This window comes from Triturus cristatus, chromosome 2_1 (genome assembly GCF_964204655.1).
Source record: "Triturus cristatus chromosome 2_1, aTriCri1.1, whole genome shotgun sequence".
Lineage (NCBI taxonomy): Eukaryota > Metazoa > Chordata > Amphibia > Caudata > Salamandridae > Triturus > Triturus cristatus.
The window spans coordinates 694,471,130-694,489,395 of NC_140581.1; the positions used below are offsets into that span (position 1 = coordinate 694,471,130).

The window sequence follows — 18,266 nt, forward strand, 5'->3', positions numbered from 1 at the left end:
ATAGTACCTAGGGGTCTGAATACACAATACTGCTGCGCCCTACCATAAAGGCAATCATATACCCAGGAAATCCCCGGTACACTACTAGTGTTCAACAGGACCCCATGCGCTGCTGGGAGGGGGGGTGCTCCTTTGATGGTTTCATAGCTACACATAGGCACATGTTTTTCTTTGGCCCCTGGCTAGACGGGCCATAAGGCATTGATGTGTAGATAATACATAGCTATGCTGAGAACATGTAACAGAGACTCGACTTGCACAGTTAGGATGGCAGTTTACAATGTTGTAAGTTTGAGTTTTGAATATATGTTTAATGGAAAAATAGGTCCTATTGGTATCCACATGTAACTTCGTATCGCACATTGTCCATTTACATTATTGTATTTATAATGTTATCAAGTCTGATTGGCAGGTTATTATTCTGTGGTGGAATGGCCTGTATATCAGGTTTTGTGGTACTGGCCCAGACAAAGATGTGTCCCAATTATACTGTGTGACCTTGCATCAGATACAGCAACCATGATGTGGAAGCAGGTGCGAGCAATAGCACACTAAGACTTCTTTATGTGTACCCAGAATAATGTATGTATCTGTAAGTAGGAACGATGTGTTCACATTAGCTTATTACTGCTGTCAACTGCACTATTGTAAGTAACATGGCCACTATAATTTCGTGATGGACAACTGTAAATGCTGTATAAAACCATGATGTCAATCATGATAAAATCCAAAAATACCAATAAAGATATTTAAAAAAAAAAAAAAAAAGAGATTTTGCTGGTCTAAGGCCTGGTTCAACCTGACAAGTCTGAAAACAGTGTTGAAGCATACCCCATTATATAGTTCTGATTAAACTTACGGGAGTGGAGTTCTAGATATGCCTTCGAGTCAACAGCTAGAGGGTTTTCAAAGTTTTTAGAGCTATTCTACAAGCAACAACTGAGTTGCAGGAGAAAGTAACATATATGAATGTATAGAGAAAGGTGATAGAGACATGGGAGAATGTCAGGGTGAACACACACTAAGAGCTTTGTTCCAAGACCATAACCTGATCCCGCATGATGTACTGTTGGGATAACCTGACTTGTTGCTAGGGCAGTTTTTAACACACAGTCGCCTGACGGCTGAGATGGCATTCTTCTGGGGAGTGCCAGCCGATGGACCTGTCACGCATCCACCGATGCAAGTACCCTTAACCCTAGGGACTGGGCGACACACCTTATCACTTGGATCGTGTGAGACATCCCTCACAGCACAACTGATCCATTACCTAGCTTGAGATCTCAGTGGGAACAAGTTTTGGGACATCCGCTGACCCCTAAGGAATAAAAAAAGGTGCTCATCTATCCACGCATGGTCTCACACAGTGCCCGGTTTCAATACATCTAGCACAATATCCTACACAGAGCCTGACTGACACTGGTAAACTGTATTAAATATACCTCACGACATGCCCCGCACGTCCTAGTTGTCGATACCCACTAGCTGACACACTTGTTTTGGGATTGTCCTATAATAAGAAATTTCTGGGACAAGTTTTCCACAATTCTCCAGAGTCACAGGTCAGTCTGATCTGAAGAGACTGGAAGTCTGTCTCCTAGGCCTCCATGGTCGTAGAAAGAAGGGAGGGGCAATGACTTGATTTATAGATCGGGCACTTGTGCTGGCCAGAGGCACAACTACAATGAGATGGAAAACAGCATCACTCCCAGGGGCCCCACAGTGGCAGGCTACAATGTTAGACTGAGCTACAGTGGAATCCATGGCACTGAGCAGGGAGGACCTGCTGAGTCTCCAAAGGCCCCCAATAGCTTCATCCTGGGACAACATCCTACACACACTCCAAATTGAACCAGATGACATTACGCACCCATCATAAACACACATGCGGTCACTGGATTAACAAGGGTCTGGGTGGGATATGTAGACCTTTAAGATTAATAACCAAGTTTGCCAGTCAAACACTGAAATAGGCACATATTGCTAGCTAACCACAAGGCACCCCACACGAACCTACTTTCCTATCAGACATAAGAGACCAGCACTATTTTCTTTTCCTAATATTATTTCCCTAATTACTGCAGCAATATGTGTCTTTTCTTTCTGCATATGCTAGGAGAATCGAGATGCCACTGTTGATACAGATGCAGACTGCAAGTATGTAGTCACGTTGCCACGAATGCTGTATACTGCAAGAAGTTCAATAAGAAAATGTAAAAAATTATATATGAGTGTATAGAGAAGAGAGTGTCCAAGCTAGTTTTACAAATATGCCATATTTCCCTACTTAGACACTTAGGGCCACATGTATCAACCAATTCTGCATTCGCAAACTGGTCGAATTGCAGAATTGGCCCGTTTGCTAACAAAAAAAAAGGCTTTTTACATGCATCACACCCTATTTTGCGATTTGGTATTTGGGAGGGACCTGTTTAGGGTGTCCCTTCCAAATAGCGAATCACAGCAGTATGTGTGAATATTTTTTGAATGTGAATGTGGTCGCAAAACATTTGCAATTTACTACCAATTTTTTTTAATGCAACTACAGACATGGTGGTCTGCTGATCCCAGCAGGCCACCATCCCGTGATTTTAGCGATTCCCTGGGGGTCGCAAATTACGATGTACCTCATTAATGTTAATGAGGTAGGTCGATTTGTGACCCCCTTAAAATCGCTAAATGAAACTCTATTAGTTTCATACATTTGCAATAGTGATTATCTAATTGTGATTCGCAGAAAATCGCAATTAGGTAATTGCTATTACAAATGGTCATGCATGTGGCCCTTACCTTTTGGCTCTTGCACGTAATGTATATACAATTTATTCACTTATGAGTCTAGTTTTCTTTTTTTTTATGATTAGTCTCAGGACAATGAAAGTTTAATGGGTCATTCATATGGGCCACTGAATATAGCATAAAATGCATCCAAGAAACAAAACTGAAGAAAATACAATGAACGAACAGCAATGTTTCATATTAAGTCCTACAAAAAAAGTTAATGTAAGGTACAACTGAAACTAAACAGAGTGTACGGTTTCAGTTCACTGTTCATCTGTTTGCGGCAAGGCTGTAGATGAAAGTTAATACCAAAGAACTGAACACTACTTCCCCATTTTAATAACCATCACCCATTAATAACTCCCTAATATGAAAATAAACCAACCTGTGTTGTCTTTCCAGAGCCTGTTTCTCCAACAATCAAAACCACTTTATTTTCACTGATAATCCGGACAATTTCTTCGCGCTTTTCAAATACAGGTAGAGCCTGTCGAAAGGCATCAAATTCAGACTCTCCCCTTTTCACTGGAATCTGAGGTATGCCATTGTTGAGTCGCCCACTTGTCTTGCTCATTTCTCTGTTCTCTTTGATAAAATATATAAACAACAGTAACAAAAGATAACCACTACCAAAAAGATGCAATAACATATTTTGTTTCACACATTATTTTACTAGAAAGAAGTGGTTACAATCAATCAGTAACAATATTTCGAGAGGACACACAACCTTTCTGCGAATGCCTCCATGTATGAATTATCTTCCTAGGCTTCAGACTGAGACGGGTAACATTTTCCCATAGCTCTCCAGCGTTGCCTGGCTGAGCTATGCGGCTCAAGCTGCAACTCTGCCTCCGGACATGACAATAACGGAGAATATTTGGTGCCGATTGGTGCGCTGGCATCAGTTCCTGTACTTTGTGTGCCTCTGCAAGGTGTGCATATGGGAAACAAGACAGCAACAAATACAGCATACAACTTGTTTGCATGCATTGGGATTTTATTATACATAGTACTTATCCCTCAGGGGAAAAAGGGTCAGTAAGGAATATGCAGGAAAAGTATATATCTAACGGAAATAGCATTATTGAAGATAAAGGACTCCTTCTTCTGATAAATACAATTTCCTTCATTCCTCACTCTATGAATGAGTCTTAAAGCAATACCATCCTGGGAGATGGCATATAATAGTGACTACATAGCCAAGTAAGTTATGCAACATACTGCAGGCAAAGTGTCTATCGCTGCGAAGTGAGGCAGTGCTGCTTGGCAAACATATGCAGAGATGTTTATCCAGACGTCTGGCAGTTTTCAGCAACAGTGACTCCTCTGGAGAGGACCAATGACACAGCTATGGCCCTATTGGATTGAGCACAAATGCCCTGCAGAGGGTCTTTTTTGGCCAAGGTCTAGCCGATCGGTATACTGAGGTTGGGCCAGCAAGACATGATGCGTTTGGTCACCACATTACCCTTCTTAGCTCGGCAAAGCTCATAAAGAGTTGATTATTCACTCTTGACAAGTAAGGTTTATGGATTAGGCATATGAAATACAGAAACAACCTTGAGAGGTATGGGTAGACTAAAAGTACAAACTTATCCAGATAGGATCTGAAGTTCACTCTGAACATCTCCACCAAATTACATCCACCAACAGAAATGTCTTCAGGGTAAGAAGCCAAACTGGGTAACTGTGCATTGCTCAATCAGGGCTGCCAGCAAGAAAGTCAAAGTGGGGTACGTATTCCACTAAGGAACAATAAATGGCATAGGAGGGAACAAATGAAGCAAACCTGTCAGAAAACACATATCTAGTGCTGATCTAAAAGGGGAAGATTGGTCAAGGCAAACAAGGCAGACAGGGTCACCAGATAGTCTTTAACTGACACCACTGCTACTCCCTGCTGTGCGAAGGACAATGCAATTCACAAGATGTCACAAAAGGGAGACTTAAAGAGGTTGATGCTTTCTAACTCGCACCTTTGGATCGGCTCACCTTAGTAATCTGCATATACGGATATGGTGGCCTACTCCCTGGCCAACAACATGATGTCTGTGCCTTAAGACTAACTGGCACGGATCAATTGCTAAGCATGCAGCCAAGGCATTTGAGGTTTGGGGTGGAGGATTTGACCATGCTGATGTCCTCTCCTGTGCAAGTCCGTTCTGCTCGGGAGCGGATGAGGTGGCTGACGGCAAAGTGGTGAACCAAATTCTCCAGGCACAGTCTGGGACAATCAGGCTCAGCTGCACTAGAGACACCCTCAACCTCCAAAGTACTTAGGACAGAAAAGGCAACAGGAGAAATACTCACAGCAGGCCCTACAACCAGTTGAGCCTGAAGGCACCTACCACAGTTGAAGAAATTACTTCATAACAAGGCAAATCACAAGCAGCTTAAACATACTTGCAGGCCCTGCATCGACATGTAACAAAGGCCCCACACCATCTTCTCACTCAGATGGGCACCACAGCCTTCTGAGGAGACATCAATGACCATGGTAGCTTGAGCCAGTGTAAATCCTGGCTAACTGAACATAAGATCTGTATCTGAGCCATGAGGTTCTCCTGAGGCTGAGCTACTGTGACCTCAAGCACCACTGAAGCGTCAGCATTCAGCATCTGGATTGTAGCACCAAAAGGATGCATAAGGTCATGCAGCTGAGCGGACGCAAGACCTGCAGAACAGGGATCCTAGTCCGACTAAGAAACATCCAAATCATTTCCTGATGATACGCGATTCTCTACAGAGGAAAGCTGTTTTTGTGGGTCGTGGCCAAAACTGCTCCAATAAAGGCCAACCTATGCGTTGGAAAGAGGTGAGACAGTATATAATAGATAGTAATCTTTCCGTACTGAATGTGGTAGAAGCAGCTTCATTAGACAACATGGTGTCGTTGGAAGAAATAGGATTGGCTATTTCAGCATTGCCTTCAGGGAAAGCTGCAGGGGTAGACTCACTATCTACAGAATTTTATAAGTTCTTTAAAAGTGCACTGCTCATCCCATTCAGCACGGTTATTCAGTATGTTGGTACGGGCGGCAGGACGCCTGAATCATGGAATATGACCCAGATCGTATTTTTCCATAAGAAAGGTAAAGCACCCACAGACTGTGGCTCATACCGACCAATCTCTCTCATAAATACTGATGCTAAGATCTTTTCGAAAATTCTAGCAAATCGACTCGCCCCATTGATGCCAGGATTAGTGTAGGATATTCAACAAGGTTTTATACCTGGCAAAGATACCATCGCTCATGTCAATATGGCCCTTGGGGCGTTCGATTATGCTGAGAAGGAGAGGATGGGTTTGGGTATGATTCTTTTAGATGCCGAGAAGGCCTTTGACAAGGTCGGGTGGGAATTCCTATAGGCCACATTAAGTGCATTCGGCCTTAAGGGGCAGTTCATACAGTGGGTCCAAGCCTTATATTCTAATTCACAAGCTAAGCGGTCATACTTTGGATCATATTCTACCCCATTTGACATTTCTCGTGGTACAAGGCAGGTATGCCCTCCTTCCCCACTACTATTTGCTCTTTACATAGAGCCATTTATATGCACTTTGCAAGCCAATATACAGATTAAACTGTTTTAACAGGCTTAAGATAACGGCGTACGCAGATGATCTGGCAATTTTCTCTATTAATCCAGCTGAAGCTGTCCCAGCTATTGAGAGAGCAGCAACTAAATTCGGCTCAGTCTCCTGATATAAATTAAACATTAATAAAACACAGGTGCCTATTAATTTCAAACCTGAATCTCCAATTCCGGGGGGATGTACAACAGCCACGTATTTGGGGGTCAAGATTTCAGCCAAAGTTGGTCAAATTATAACCCTAAACTACATTCCATTATTGAATGCAACTATCAAATTATTAAAGAACTGGCATAAGCTCCCTATAGAGCTCTTAGGGAGATGCAATTTAATAAAAATGAAAATACTTCCTAAGTTTTTATATTTGTTCAGATCGATTCCTTTACGTTTTTCTAATACATTTTTTAAAAAGCTGGATGGGGTGTTTAGTAGTTTTATTTGGGGCTTCAAGAAGGCTAGATGCGCGATTGATATGCTTAAATCCCCTTATAAACAAGGTGGCTTAGGTTTATCAGATTTTAAAATGTATTTCTGGGCAGCGTTCGCCGGACGCTTTCGTAGTCTTCTGGGAAATGACCAGAAAGATTCTTTATTTAGGCTGATTCTAGGAGATGATAGTCAATTATTCTTATATCGCACTAACGATCCAAACTACTTCAAACGTGTTAAATTTAAGATAGTTAGGTACAGTATTTTTATATGGCGGGCTATGGCTGCAAGAAGCAACCTATCGTTAATACATACTAAGCTCCCATTGTGGGGAAACCCAATGTTCCCTGAAGTGTTTCATGACTATATGGGTAGATCTTGGTCTAAGTATGGGATTATCTGTTTAGGAGATCTGTATGAAGCGAGGGGAATCAAATCATTCAAAGCTTTACGACTTCATCACAAATTACCTGCTCATTTTTTGTTTAAATATTTACAGATTAGGGATTACTTGGGGAAGAATTTGGATGTAAATATGATAACTCAGTCTATGATTTGGGACTGTTTATATGGAGAAAAAACCAAGTCCTTAATAGGTAATATGTACAAATTCTTGTCTAGTCTTAAGGTGGATGGATGTGTAAAATTAGCAACACGTTGGAGTCAAGTATTGAATATAGTTATAACACCTGGCACGATTACACAGGCTTTGGGTAATATAGGTGACTCAGTTCACTCTGAGTTTACAACTACAGCAATTTCGCACAATTTGTATGCTATATTACACGCCAGAAAGGATAGCCAAATGGGCTGGAGGGAATGATTGTGGCAAAAAGACTAAATGCCCCAAATGTGGGACTCAGGCAGCTAATCTTATCCATATGTTTATAGAATGTCCGGAATTGCGGACCTATTGGCAGAAGATTGGCCAGGTGTTTTATTCTAAATTAGGAGTGGGTCCCTCACTAACGGCCTCAGAAATCATGTTAGGTTATAAGGCAGATAAACCAGCTGTGGCACGACTTTTTTCAATCATGATAGCTGCCGCTAGGATAGCTATTGCCCGGACCTGGGTTTCCCCGTCACCACCATCTATTTGTGACTGGTGGACCATCATTAGGGAAACATATGGTCTGGAAACTGCCTTAGCTAAAGCTAGGGGTATCCGTTCTATGGTTAAAAATGAAGAAATAAGGGGTCCCATGGATATGGCGATACTAGATTAATTAGATAAGGAAACTTATTTAAGCCTTTATGTATTAATGATTTAATTGCTATGTTATTATGTTGATTATCTGGGGTAAAGGCGAACGCTTATTTATTAATTTCTTTTCTGATTCATTTCACTGTCCAGCCGATGATCATTATTTATATTGATTTATGTATCTATTACCCTATTTGATGTCAATAAAACAGTTTTTTAAAAGAGGTGAGACTTTTGGGTACTGATGAGGAAACCCAAGTTGTGGAAGAAGTGTTTCTTGACCAGCGCAGAGCGTGGCTCCGGATTCATTAGCCAGCGTTCCAAGTATGAAAATACATGGAAACATGATCCCAGCGAAGCTGCCATGTCTGACAGCACTTTCATAAAGACATGGAGTGTGCTCATCATTCAGAACAAAAGGACCAAGAACTAATAGCACTGTAGACCTATTGTGAACCTCAGGTAATATCTGCGGGCTGGAAGAATTGAAAGATGATAATAGGCTCCCTGGAGGATGAGTAATAATCTCCCGCATTAAGGGCCAACAAGACTTGGTTCAGACACAACATCTTGAACATGGCCTGGTGAATGAACATGTTTGGAAGTCGCTGATCCAGGATGGGTCTCAGGCCATTGCTTTTCTTGTGGACCAAAAAGTAAAGGGATTAAACTCATGTAGAGCCTTTCATCCACAAGCACCACATCTAAGGTCCTTTATTCAAGAGGAGAGGAAATTCTGCCCCTAAAACTGAGGAGTGCGTCAAAAAGTGCACCTTGTTGCAAGAGGAGAGATGAGATGGAATGACAGGAAGGGCATGGCATAGCATAGCCTTTGTAGATTAACTGGATGACCAGGCAATCTGCCAAAATCGCCTCCAAACTGGTGGAAAAAGTGGAGGTTCTACTCCCCACCAAACATGATGGATTTAGGAGCATGGAAGTCTGAGGGTTCTCGAGGAGCAGTCTGCAGAGGATGGATGAGACTGTATTTGCTCCTATAGACCACCCAGATACACCCCTGCCGCGAAAGGAGTGGGGTTGTCTGAAAAGGCTGGGTTGGTGGTCTCTACCAAAACTGTACGGCCATGGTGTAGAGAAAAAGAAATTTATTTTGGGGTAAAATATTTGCATTGGAGGACCAGGCACTGTGTATGACTCATAGCTCCTCTGACTTTCTCCAAACAGCCGCTGGATTTCGAAAAGCATGTCCATGATCACGGTATGGAAATCTCTGGAGAAGCCAGTGAAATGCAATGAAAGTGTGAATGTGCAGTGTGATAGTCTCCTCTTTGCAGCAAGCCACAGTGTCTGCCGAATCCAGGCTGCAATTCAAGATTTGTTTGTATGCATCTAAACCCGGTTTAAAAACTGGTGGCTGACCATTTCAAGTTTTGCCAATTCCCACATTGCATGAACATATTGGCCCAAAAGTCAGGTGCAAAGCCCAGGCTTCAAAAAGAAAGACTCTTTAAACACGAGAATCAAATTACAACAACTCACAATCAAGAGGTGTCATGGGAAAGGCACTGGGGTTCTGCTTTGAGGAGGAAGTTAGGACAACTTTTTAGTGAAGGATGAGAAAACAAAACTTGTGGAGTCACCCACAGCAGGTCTATGGCGACTAGCTATCCGTCGGTGAACTGCTGGGCCACCAAGGGTTTTTCCTACTGAGCAATGACAGGGCCCAAGAGTGTCTAACTGAAGGGAAGCATGTGCTCTGTCATTGAAAGGAGTTGCAATATCTCATTTAAAATGTTGAAGGCAAGGTGAATTCCAAGGTTTCAACTGTTTTTCATACCACAGTTGTAAATGAGGAAATTTCTTCTGAAGCAGGAGCATAGGGATAACGGATGCAACTTGCAAGTGAAGTGTTCAGGTGATTCGCATTTTGTAAATTCAAAAACAGGCCAGCATCAGTATTATAATGGTGAAGATTACCAACCTCCAAATCATCGTTTTCCACATGACTATCATCTTTGCCACAATAAGTATACAAAATAGGGATGGATGAAAAGCTTGAATTAACCTCAGCCACTAGTAATCACTCGGGCCGCATCCCAATCAATTTTTATTTTGCACACCATGCCACCGTAGTGTGGACCCAGCTATATGCACACTAGTCTTGACCCGGCTCCAATAGGAACAGTCCAACCCGAACTGCCAACCCAGAGCCTCCCTGAGCTGGAACACAAGCAACCCAAGGCCCGTTTTGCCCTAGTTATGGGCTCATTAGCCACGTACAGCTTAATTCCAGTAACACAATGTGTACGGGATCAATGTCTAGGCAAACCTATCCCACTCAGGGTGACACAATAAGTATACAAAACAGTGATGGATAAAAAAATGCTTGAACTAATCTCAGTCACTGATAATCACTTGGCTGCATCCCATTCCACAGTTATTCTGCACACCATGCCACCTATTCGGACTCTGCTATATGCAGATCAGTCTTGATCCTGCTCCAAAAGTAACAGTCCAGCCCGAACTGCCAAGCCAGGTCCTCGCTGAACCGGAACACAAGCAACCCAGGACCAGTTTCTCTCTAGTAATTGAACCCAGGAACACTGTGCCACTGGAAAAAAGCTATACCCGGCTGAAGATCCCTAATTAGGGTGAAACCAGTCCTAGGCTGCTTTTTTTCTGGTTCAGGGAGGGCCTGACTTAGCAGTTCGGGCTGTACTGTTCCCAGAAGAAGCAGGGTTAAGACTGATTTATATATGGCTGGGTCCAAACTGAGGTGGCATGATGGGCAAAACACAATTGTTTGGGATGCAGCCTGAGTGATTGCCAGTGGCTGAGATTAATGCAATCATTCCATCCATCACCTTGTATTTGCATTTGATGCCCTAAGTGCGCTGGGTAATCCTATAGGTGGTTTCACTGTGCCACTAGAACCAAGCTATACTTGGCTGAAGGGCTCTAACTAGGGCAAAACCAGCCCTACGTTGCTTGTGTTTTGGTTCAGGGAGCACCTGGCTTGGCAGTTCAGGCTGGACTATTCCCATAAGGAGCAGCGTTTAGACTGATTTGCATATGGCTGGGTCCAAACTGAGGGGGTTTGGAGGGCAAAAAACAATAGAATGGGATGCGGCCCTGAGCGAGTCCCATTGGCTGAGATTAATTCAATTCATCCAAGTATTCTATCCATCACCTTTGTTGTTTTTGCATAATCTTTGCCAGGCACTGCGAGAGCATTGGAGTCTAAGCCAAAAATCTCCTCCATCTTGGCAAACCGGAGCCCAACATAGGTGTTCTGCCAAGGGAACATCATTAAAGTTTGTCATGCACTAGTCATACAGATGTCTTCCAAAGTCGACTGCTTCAAGAGTGGTATCGTAGTTGGCTCAGAGCGTGAAATCTGCATTGTTGCTAAGGTAAGCACTCAAACTGTGGCGCCACTCTGGGAGGTTGCGACTTATTTTTCGCCATTGGGGCTTGAGCCACCGATGACTTGGCTGTCAGAGAATCTTAGGTGTCTCCCTGCGGAATTTCAACCTGCACCCTCAAAGTGTTTGGATGTATTGAGGCACAAGAATAACAGGCTGCAGTGTCATATTCTGGCCCAAACCACCATATACAGTTATCTGAATCTAAAACTGACATTTTATAACAGCATCCATGATAAGGTTTGTACCCAGGAAGTTTTGAAGTAGATATTTGACCTAGTTGCTGTCGAAATGTTGATGAACTTCATAGGTAAGACACCACAAGAAAGAACTGGACCCGCGTCGATGAGGTGTGGAAATACAGAAAATCATATCAGCACACCGGTTGATACCTAATATTCTCTGGTGATATCATGTCTGGAAGCAGAGTCATAGCTGAAGCCACATGGTGGTCCTGGAAAACCACTGCTCGGGAAAAAAGTTTTACTGAGCAGTCAAGGCCTCTGGAGATAATTTATAAGATGAGGAATCTGCGGAAAGATTTATCAATCAGAAAGGATTTTCTTTCTGTTGCTTAGAAACACTGCAGTACTTTCCGGGTTTTCTTTTGATGCTAGAAAATATTGCATATAAGAATCATAGCTCCTATATGCCAAGGTTTTCTGAATTTCAGCCCATATAATTAATGGGCTTCCTCAACCTGTTCTTCGCTCTGTCTAGTTGCGATCTGATCGCTGTTGTTTGGGCTACTTCTCTTCATGCCCAGGTTTGAAGATTCCGTCACAGAACGGAGTCTCTTTTGTGTTTAAGTAGTATCATCAATACCATGATTGCAGTTGATATTTTGTGTACATGTCTGGTGAAATGCGTATTGGTGGGTGTATTCAGAGGTCTTTACTAATTCAGGTATGTACCCACAATATTTAGCCATACTACTCAGTAAATATATGAGATAACTATGTTGTTAATTCATTCTTTCCTATTGTGGCTTGTATTGTTGTCACCTCAATGAGAACTATTTTAGCTGTTCTGTATGTGAGCACTGTGTTCTGCTGAATGTTGTCTCTCATCTGCTGGAACTGGTGTGTGCACAGAAATTTCCAAGTACCAGCTGCATCCGCACAGCTCTATACACCTTTCTCAGCTCCAGGAAGTGTGCACAGTAGTGCATGATATAGATTATTGTGCGTTTTGTGGGTCATTGGTTTCTAACTCTATGGAACATCTAAGTTTTGTTGGCTGGGTTTGAAGTAAGTTTTTTTATTTGTTGAGATGAGCATTTGTTGCTGAAGGGTGGTGCTGCTATGAGTGCAGTTACTCTTCTGTTTGGGTTCAGGCTAGGTGCTTTATTTAATGTTTCTTGTGCAAGATCTGTAGCTCGGTACATGTTCTGCAGGCACAGGTCAACAGCTGCAAACAGAACGCTTTAGGGATGAACACGCCTTGCATCCACGGATTCCTCAGGGAAGCCAGCCAGCCAAACAGAGGACACTACCCCATTGCCAAGTATGCAAGCAATATGCATCGGTTGTGTTCCCCTTAACGAATGCCTTTCAAATAAAGGAGATCAGCCGTGTTGGAGGTAACTTTAACAGGTGTTTTAGCTAGTGTGAAGAGACATACAAATGCTTTCAACATACGCACGCCCTTGTGTTGTTCCATTAGGGGGGAACTTGTCCTCGGTACTCCTAAAACACTAAACTCTTGGAATAGATCTTCTTAAATAAGAGGTGCAATTCTGATCTACCTCCACAATCTATAAATTAGAAATGGAGAAAGGAGGGGGGAAATTTGCTAACATGCCACTTGGATGGATATGAGGGAGTTGCAATCTTTAGAAAATAAATACAAGTATCTCCACAGGTTACACTGTTCTACAGGGTGGTTCCCCAAAATGCAATCAACAGTAACAAAACATGCCGGCTGCCTCACCAGCTCCGTCCCCCTAGCCGACCCCCTCCCCCAGCCATGGGCACGTGGTTCCCCAGTCCCTGATCTGTTCTCATTCCCCTCTTCAGAGTTTGGCGATTGGTTGGGGTCCCCCACTTAAGGAGCGCGTGCTGTTACTTGGGATTGCGGGTTGCCTTGCGGGTGTGGTTTTTTGTGGTGTTGTGTTTCGACAAAAGGAAACCGTATTGTGGGTTTGGAGTTATGTGGCCTGCACTACTGATATCTCCTGATATACCCCTTTTGCACCGCCAAGAGATTTTTCTGTATGTATGTCATATGCTTCTGCCACTCTAGCGGCCGGCCAGACGGTTGTAGGCCCATACCTGTAACTATTTGAGATTGCAATAAACGGTTTCAAAAAAAACAAAAAAAAAAAACAAAAAAAAAAAAACAGTAACAAAACATGCCTCTGCTGTAAGCGTGACTACTACCACACATTATGGCCATGCCACAATTTCTAGCCTGACTTTTTTTTCAGTACTAGCCGATGCCTTTTCGGATAGCCAGGTGACCTCCTCTGTTTATGGGCTGACTGATTCCAACACTTGGAAATAACGTACTTACTTATTACTTACTTACATGGAAATGCAATTATCCATATTTGGTATCTTTAATAGATTCACATGCTTAAATCATTCCCTGTCGAGGTGAGAGCCCCACGATACCATAGTAAAGCAGTATGTATAACTATCATAGGCTATAATGGCACTAGTCCATTTGTTTAATAGTCTATCTGTCCTTTTTTTAAACGACCAAACTTGAACTATGTCCAATCAGGTGCTAGCACCCTCAAGAACACTCCCAAGAGAGGCTGAGTCCCTCAAATGTTCCAAGCACAAATAGGAATAACATCCCTAGTCATAAGGAGAGCCTCACAGGGGAGGAGGGTGAATCGCATGTTCATCTATGAAAGATACCAATACTTGATAACTGCAATTACAGGTTAAGTAACTTACTTTCATAACCAGTATTGGATCTTTGATGGATTCATGTGCTTCAATCAGAATAGCAAGCAGTATTGAAGATTATTTAAGTACTGTTAGAGGATTGTGGGTAACAAAATATAAATCTTAACTGCATATATCAAAAATTAATCTATAAAAGAGAGATATATATTGAAATTGTGAGTATTTATATCTATAAGCCATAAATAGGTAACATGAATGGAATAACGAAGCAGCAATAAACAGAAGTCTAGAAGCATTAGACTTTAATATGAATAAACACCTCTGTAAAAGAGGTTCACCCTATTGGAAGAGATGGCGTAACACTGCCTGGCCTACAGCTGAGTCATTGCGCTGTGTAGATTCCAGGCAGTAGTGCTGCGTGAACGTGTGGGTGGCATTCCACGTCGCGGCGCGGCATATCTTCTCCAGCAGAACACCTGCAAACAGAGCTGCCGTAGTAGATACTGCTCGAGTAGAATGCGCTTTAGCTTTCGTTGATAAAGGTTTGCCTGCTTTAGAGTGGCAAAACTGGATTGTTGCTGAAATCCATCATGCTATTATTGCTTTTGTCACTGCAGTTCCATGATGAGATTGTTCATCAGAGACAAGTAGTAGATCTGTTTTGCAAACATGCTTTGTTTGGTGGAGGTAAAATTTGAGACATTGTTTAATGTCTAAGGTATTGAGAGCCCTTTCAGCTTGTGTGGCTGGATTGGGGAAAAAGGTTTGCAGTATGACAGGTTTATTGAGATGAAATTGAGAAGGAACCTTGGAAATGAATTTTGGATGCGTTCTGAGAAGTACAATCTCTTCAGAAAAATGTAGAAAATGCTCTTGTGTTGTGAAGGCCTGAATCTCACTGACCCTTCACGTGATAATGAGAGTAAGTAACATAGCAACTTTCCACAGGAGAAATTTCAGATCAGCCTTGTGAATGGGTTCAGAAGTATGTTTCATCAGTTGTGAGAGAACAACATTGAGATGCCGTTCTGGAGGAGGAGCTCGCACTGGTGGGAAAACTCTAACAGTCCTTTCATGAATAGTTTTATGACTATTGTTGAGCAGAGAGACGGAGACTGTGTACAGCGTCTGTATCTTGATATTGCGGCAAGGTGAAATTGACGGATGCATGTACAAGGAATGACTTGGCCAGCAAGAGGGGATAAGGAAAAATATGTTCAGGAGAGGCTTTAAACTGCATACACCAGGAACAGAATCTTTTCCTTTCTACATTGTACATTTTATTTGTGCTTTCTGCTCTTGCTTTGGATTGAGTGGTATTTAAGTCTCGAAACTCCTAGAAGTCAGGAGCCACGCGTGGAAGTGGAGAGAGGCTGGCTCCGGGTGCAGTATCTGACCCTGGTTCATTGTCAGGAGGGTTAATGTAGGTATCAGGCATATGGGACTTGTCTCTGACAGGAGCATAAGCTCTGTAAACCAGTGTTGCCTGGGCTTTTTTCGGGTGCTCAAGTTCAGGCGACGGTGTTCTGCTTTCATCTTGTTGCGAACCCTAGAAATGAGTGGGAAGGGGGAAAAAGCGTGCATATATTCTGGACCATCGCATTGAAAGGGCATTTCCCAATGACCCTTAGAGGGGATTTCGACGGGCGTAGAACTGGCATTTGGTGGTGCTGTTCGTCACAAAGAGATCCAGTGCTGGTTTCCCCCACATGAAGACTATTTTGTCCAGCTGTCATTGATCCAGTTCCCAATCGTGACAACTGCCTTTGGTCCTGCTGAGAGTGTCTGTTAGAGTGTTGGGTACTCCTGACACGTGTTCGGCCTTCAGGGACATGTTGTGGGCTGTGAGCCAACTCCAAAGCTCTTGGGCTTCATTAGAGAGCGTCAGAGATTTGGTATCTCCTGGTTTGTTTATATAATACATGCTGGTCGTACTGTCCATACGGACCAGCAAAGAGGATCCTGCTATTATTGGGAGAAAAACCTGCAGGGTGAGAAAGATGGCTTTCAGTTCCAGGCTGTTGATGTGCATGGTCCTTTGATTGAGGAGGAATTTGTTTAATTTCCTGAGATCTAGGATGGGTCTCCATTACCCTGATTTCCAGCGTATGAGGAAAAATCAGGAGTAGAATCTGTTTCCCTTTTGGGCAACTGGGACTTTCTCTATTGCTCCCTTGGCCTGTATTATGAAGGCTTCCATCTGTAATAAGTGAAGACAGGGGGGAATGCACTCCCCTTGGTAAAGTATTTGGTGGTATTTCCGTAAACTCCAGGGTATGGCCATAGGTGATTAGGTCCAAAACCTATCTGTCTGAGGTGATAGCTTCCCAATGATGGAGGTAATTTGAGATATTCACACCTACGGGGTAAGAAGGTGGTGCAGCTGGTGCCTGGTTGAGACCCGGCTCTGAGGTGGTGGCCTTCTGCGTTGGCCTTGCTTCATGCAACTCGCTGTGGGTGGCTGATGATATGTTTGTTGTTGATAAGCAGGCCTTTATTGGGGCTGGTAGGACTGATATTGGTGGGAACTTCGGTAGCCACCTCTATAGGTTGAGAAACCTCGCCCCTGCACCCCTCGAAAGGGCAACTTTCTGTACTGGAGGGAGTTTGAGGAACTTGGCTGTGTCCGTATCTATTTTAATTGTATGAAGAGCATCGTCAATGTGCTTGCCGAACAGTGTCCCCCCCATCAAAGACCCTCTCTAATATCTTGGATTGACTTTCAGGCCTAAAAGAGGTCGCTTTAAGCCATCCTTGGCTCCTTAAAACAGCTGCGCCTACCTGTTGACAGAAGCCCGTGGACGTGATGTGCATGGCACAATCTATGATTGCCCTCCTGTATGATCTTTTTTACTTCAAATTTTCTATATTCCGGGATGAGGTCAATGATGGAACGAATATCTGGCCACATCTGTTGGTCATAGTGGCCCAGAATAGACAGGAAGTTAGCCGCCTGAACTGTGATGGCAGAAAATGTGGAGAACCTTTTGACGATGTTATCTAAATGATGCCCCTCTTTGTCCGGCGGTGCAGATAAGGGAGTAGACGGGTTCTTCGATCGATGCTGTGCAGCCTGAGAAATTACAGAGTAGGGTTTGGGGTGTCCTATAAGGCATGCAGGGGAATCCTCTGGTGCTCTGTACTTTTGTCAATACGAGGCAGGACAGCCACCACAGTGGCAGGATTCCTAATTATCTTAACACCATCTTGCCAGACGTAATCAATGGTGGGTATAGCCCAGACTGAATTTCTCTTTTGTTCCTTGAAATCACAGAGAACATAGTCGGACTGTTTGACAGATAGGGAGGTGGAACCTGGTTGTCACTCTCTCCAAACCTCTGATGTCTTCTGGACGCGAATAGACTGAGTATTGAGGAGGTGGGGATGGTGTGGCTATAAAGTAGCCATCCAAGTAATCCAGTGGAGGCTGAGGCTCACAAAGCTTGCCTTCTTCTCTTTCGTCATCAGAAGATGATTAATTGTATCTCGCTGGTACTGCTATAAGGGAAGCAGGCGTCATTCTAGGAGTGGTGGACAGAGAAATAGGTGCCAGATTTACACGAGACACAGGGTGTGATGGTGCCACTGGCTGTTCCTCAGGAGGTTGTGGAAAACGTTACCTGTAGTCCGAGAGCATAGCTTGAAGATCCTGGGTTGATGATCTAGCCATTGGAGAGTCCTCCAGTCTAGGGGAAGGATCAGGGTTGTATCTGAAGAGCTCATAATGCCTTTGGGCAGAAGGAGGATAATCGTCCTGATAATACTATCCTTCATCAAAGTCATCTTCTTCTTCTTGGCATTTTATGTGTAGCTTGGAAGGGCAATGCGCTGTTCCGTAGTCCAACTCTTCAAGGTCCAGTAAATGGCTTAGAGGCAGAGGTGACACACTGCTGGGCGAAGTAACCTAAGGACGTAATGTGGTCTTGGTTATCTTTGTGATTTTGATCCTCATCGATGGTGGCGTCGAAGGTGTTGTCAGAGCAATGTATGCATCATGCCTTGATACCTGTGTT

General features: G+C 43.3%; 1 protein-coding gene across 8 annotated transcripts in view; it reads right to left on the reverse strand.

Moving 5' to 3' along the window:
• YTHDC2 (YTH N6-methyladenosine RNA binding protein C2) overlaps positions 1 to 18,266 on the reverse strand; it is a 1,174,422-nt gene that overhangs the window by 949,717 nt on the left and 206,439 nt on the right. For all 8 annotated transcript variants that reach the window (XM_085632632.1, XM_085632630.1, XM_085632634.1 and 5 more), the window contains exon 5: positions 3,167 to 3,366. In XM_085632632.1, the coding sequence (XP_085488758.1) occupies positions 3,167 to 3,366 (200 nt within the window). The remainder of the gene's footprint in view (positions 1 to 3,166; positions 3,367 to 18,266) is intronic.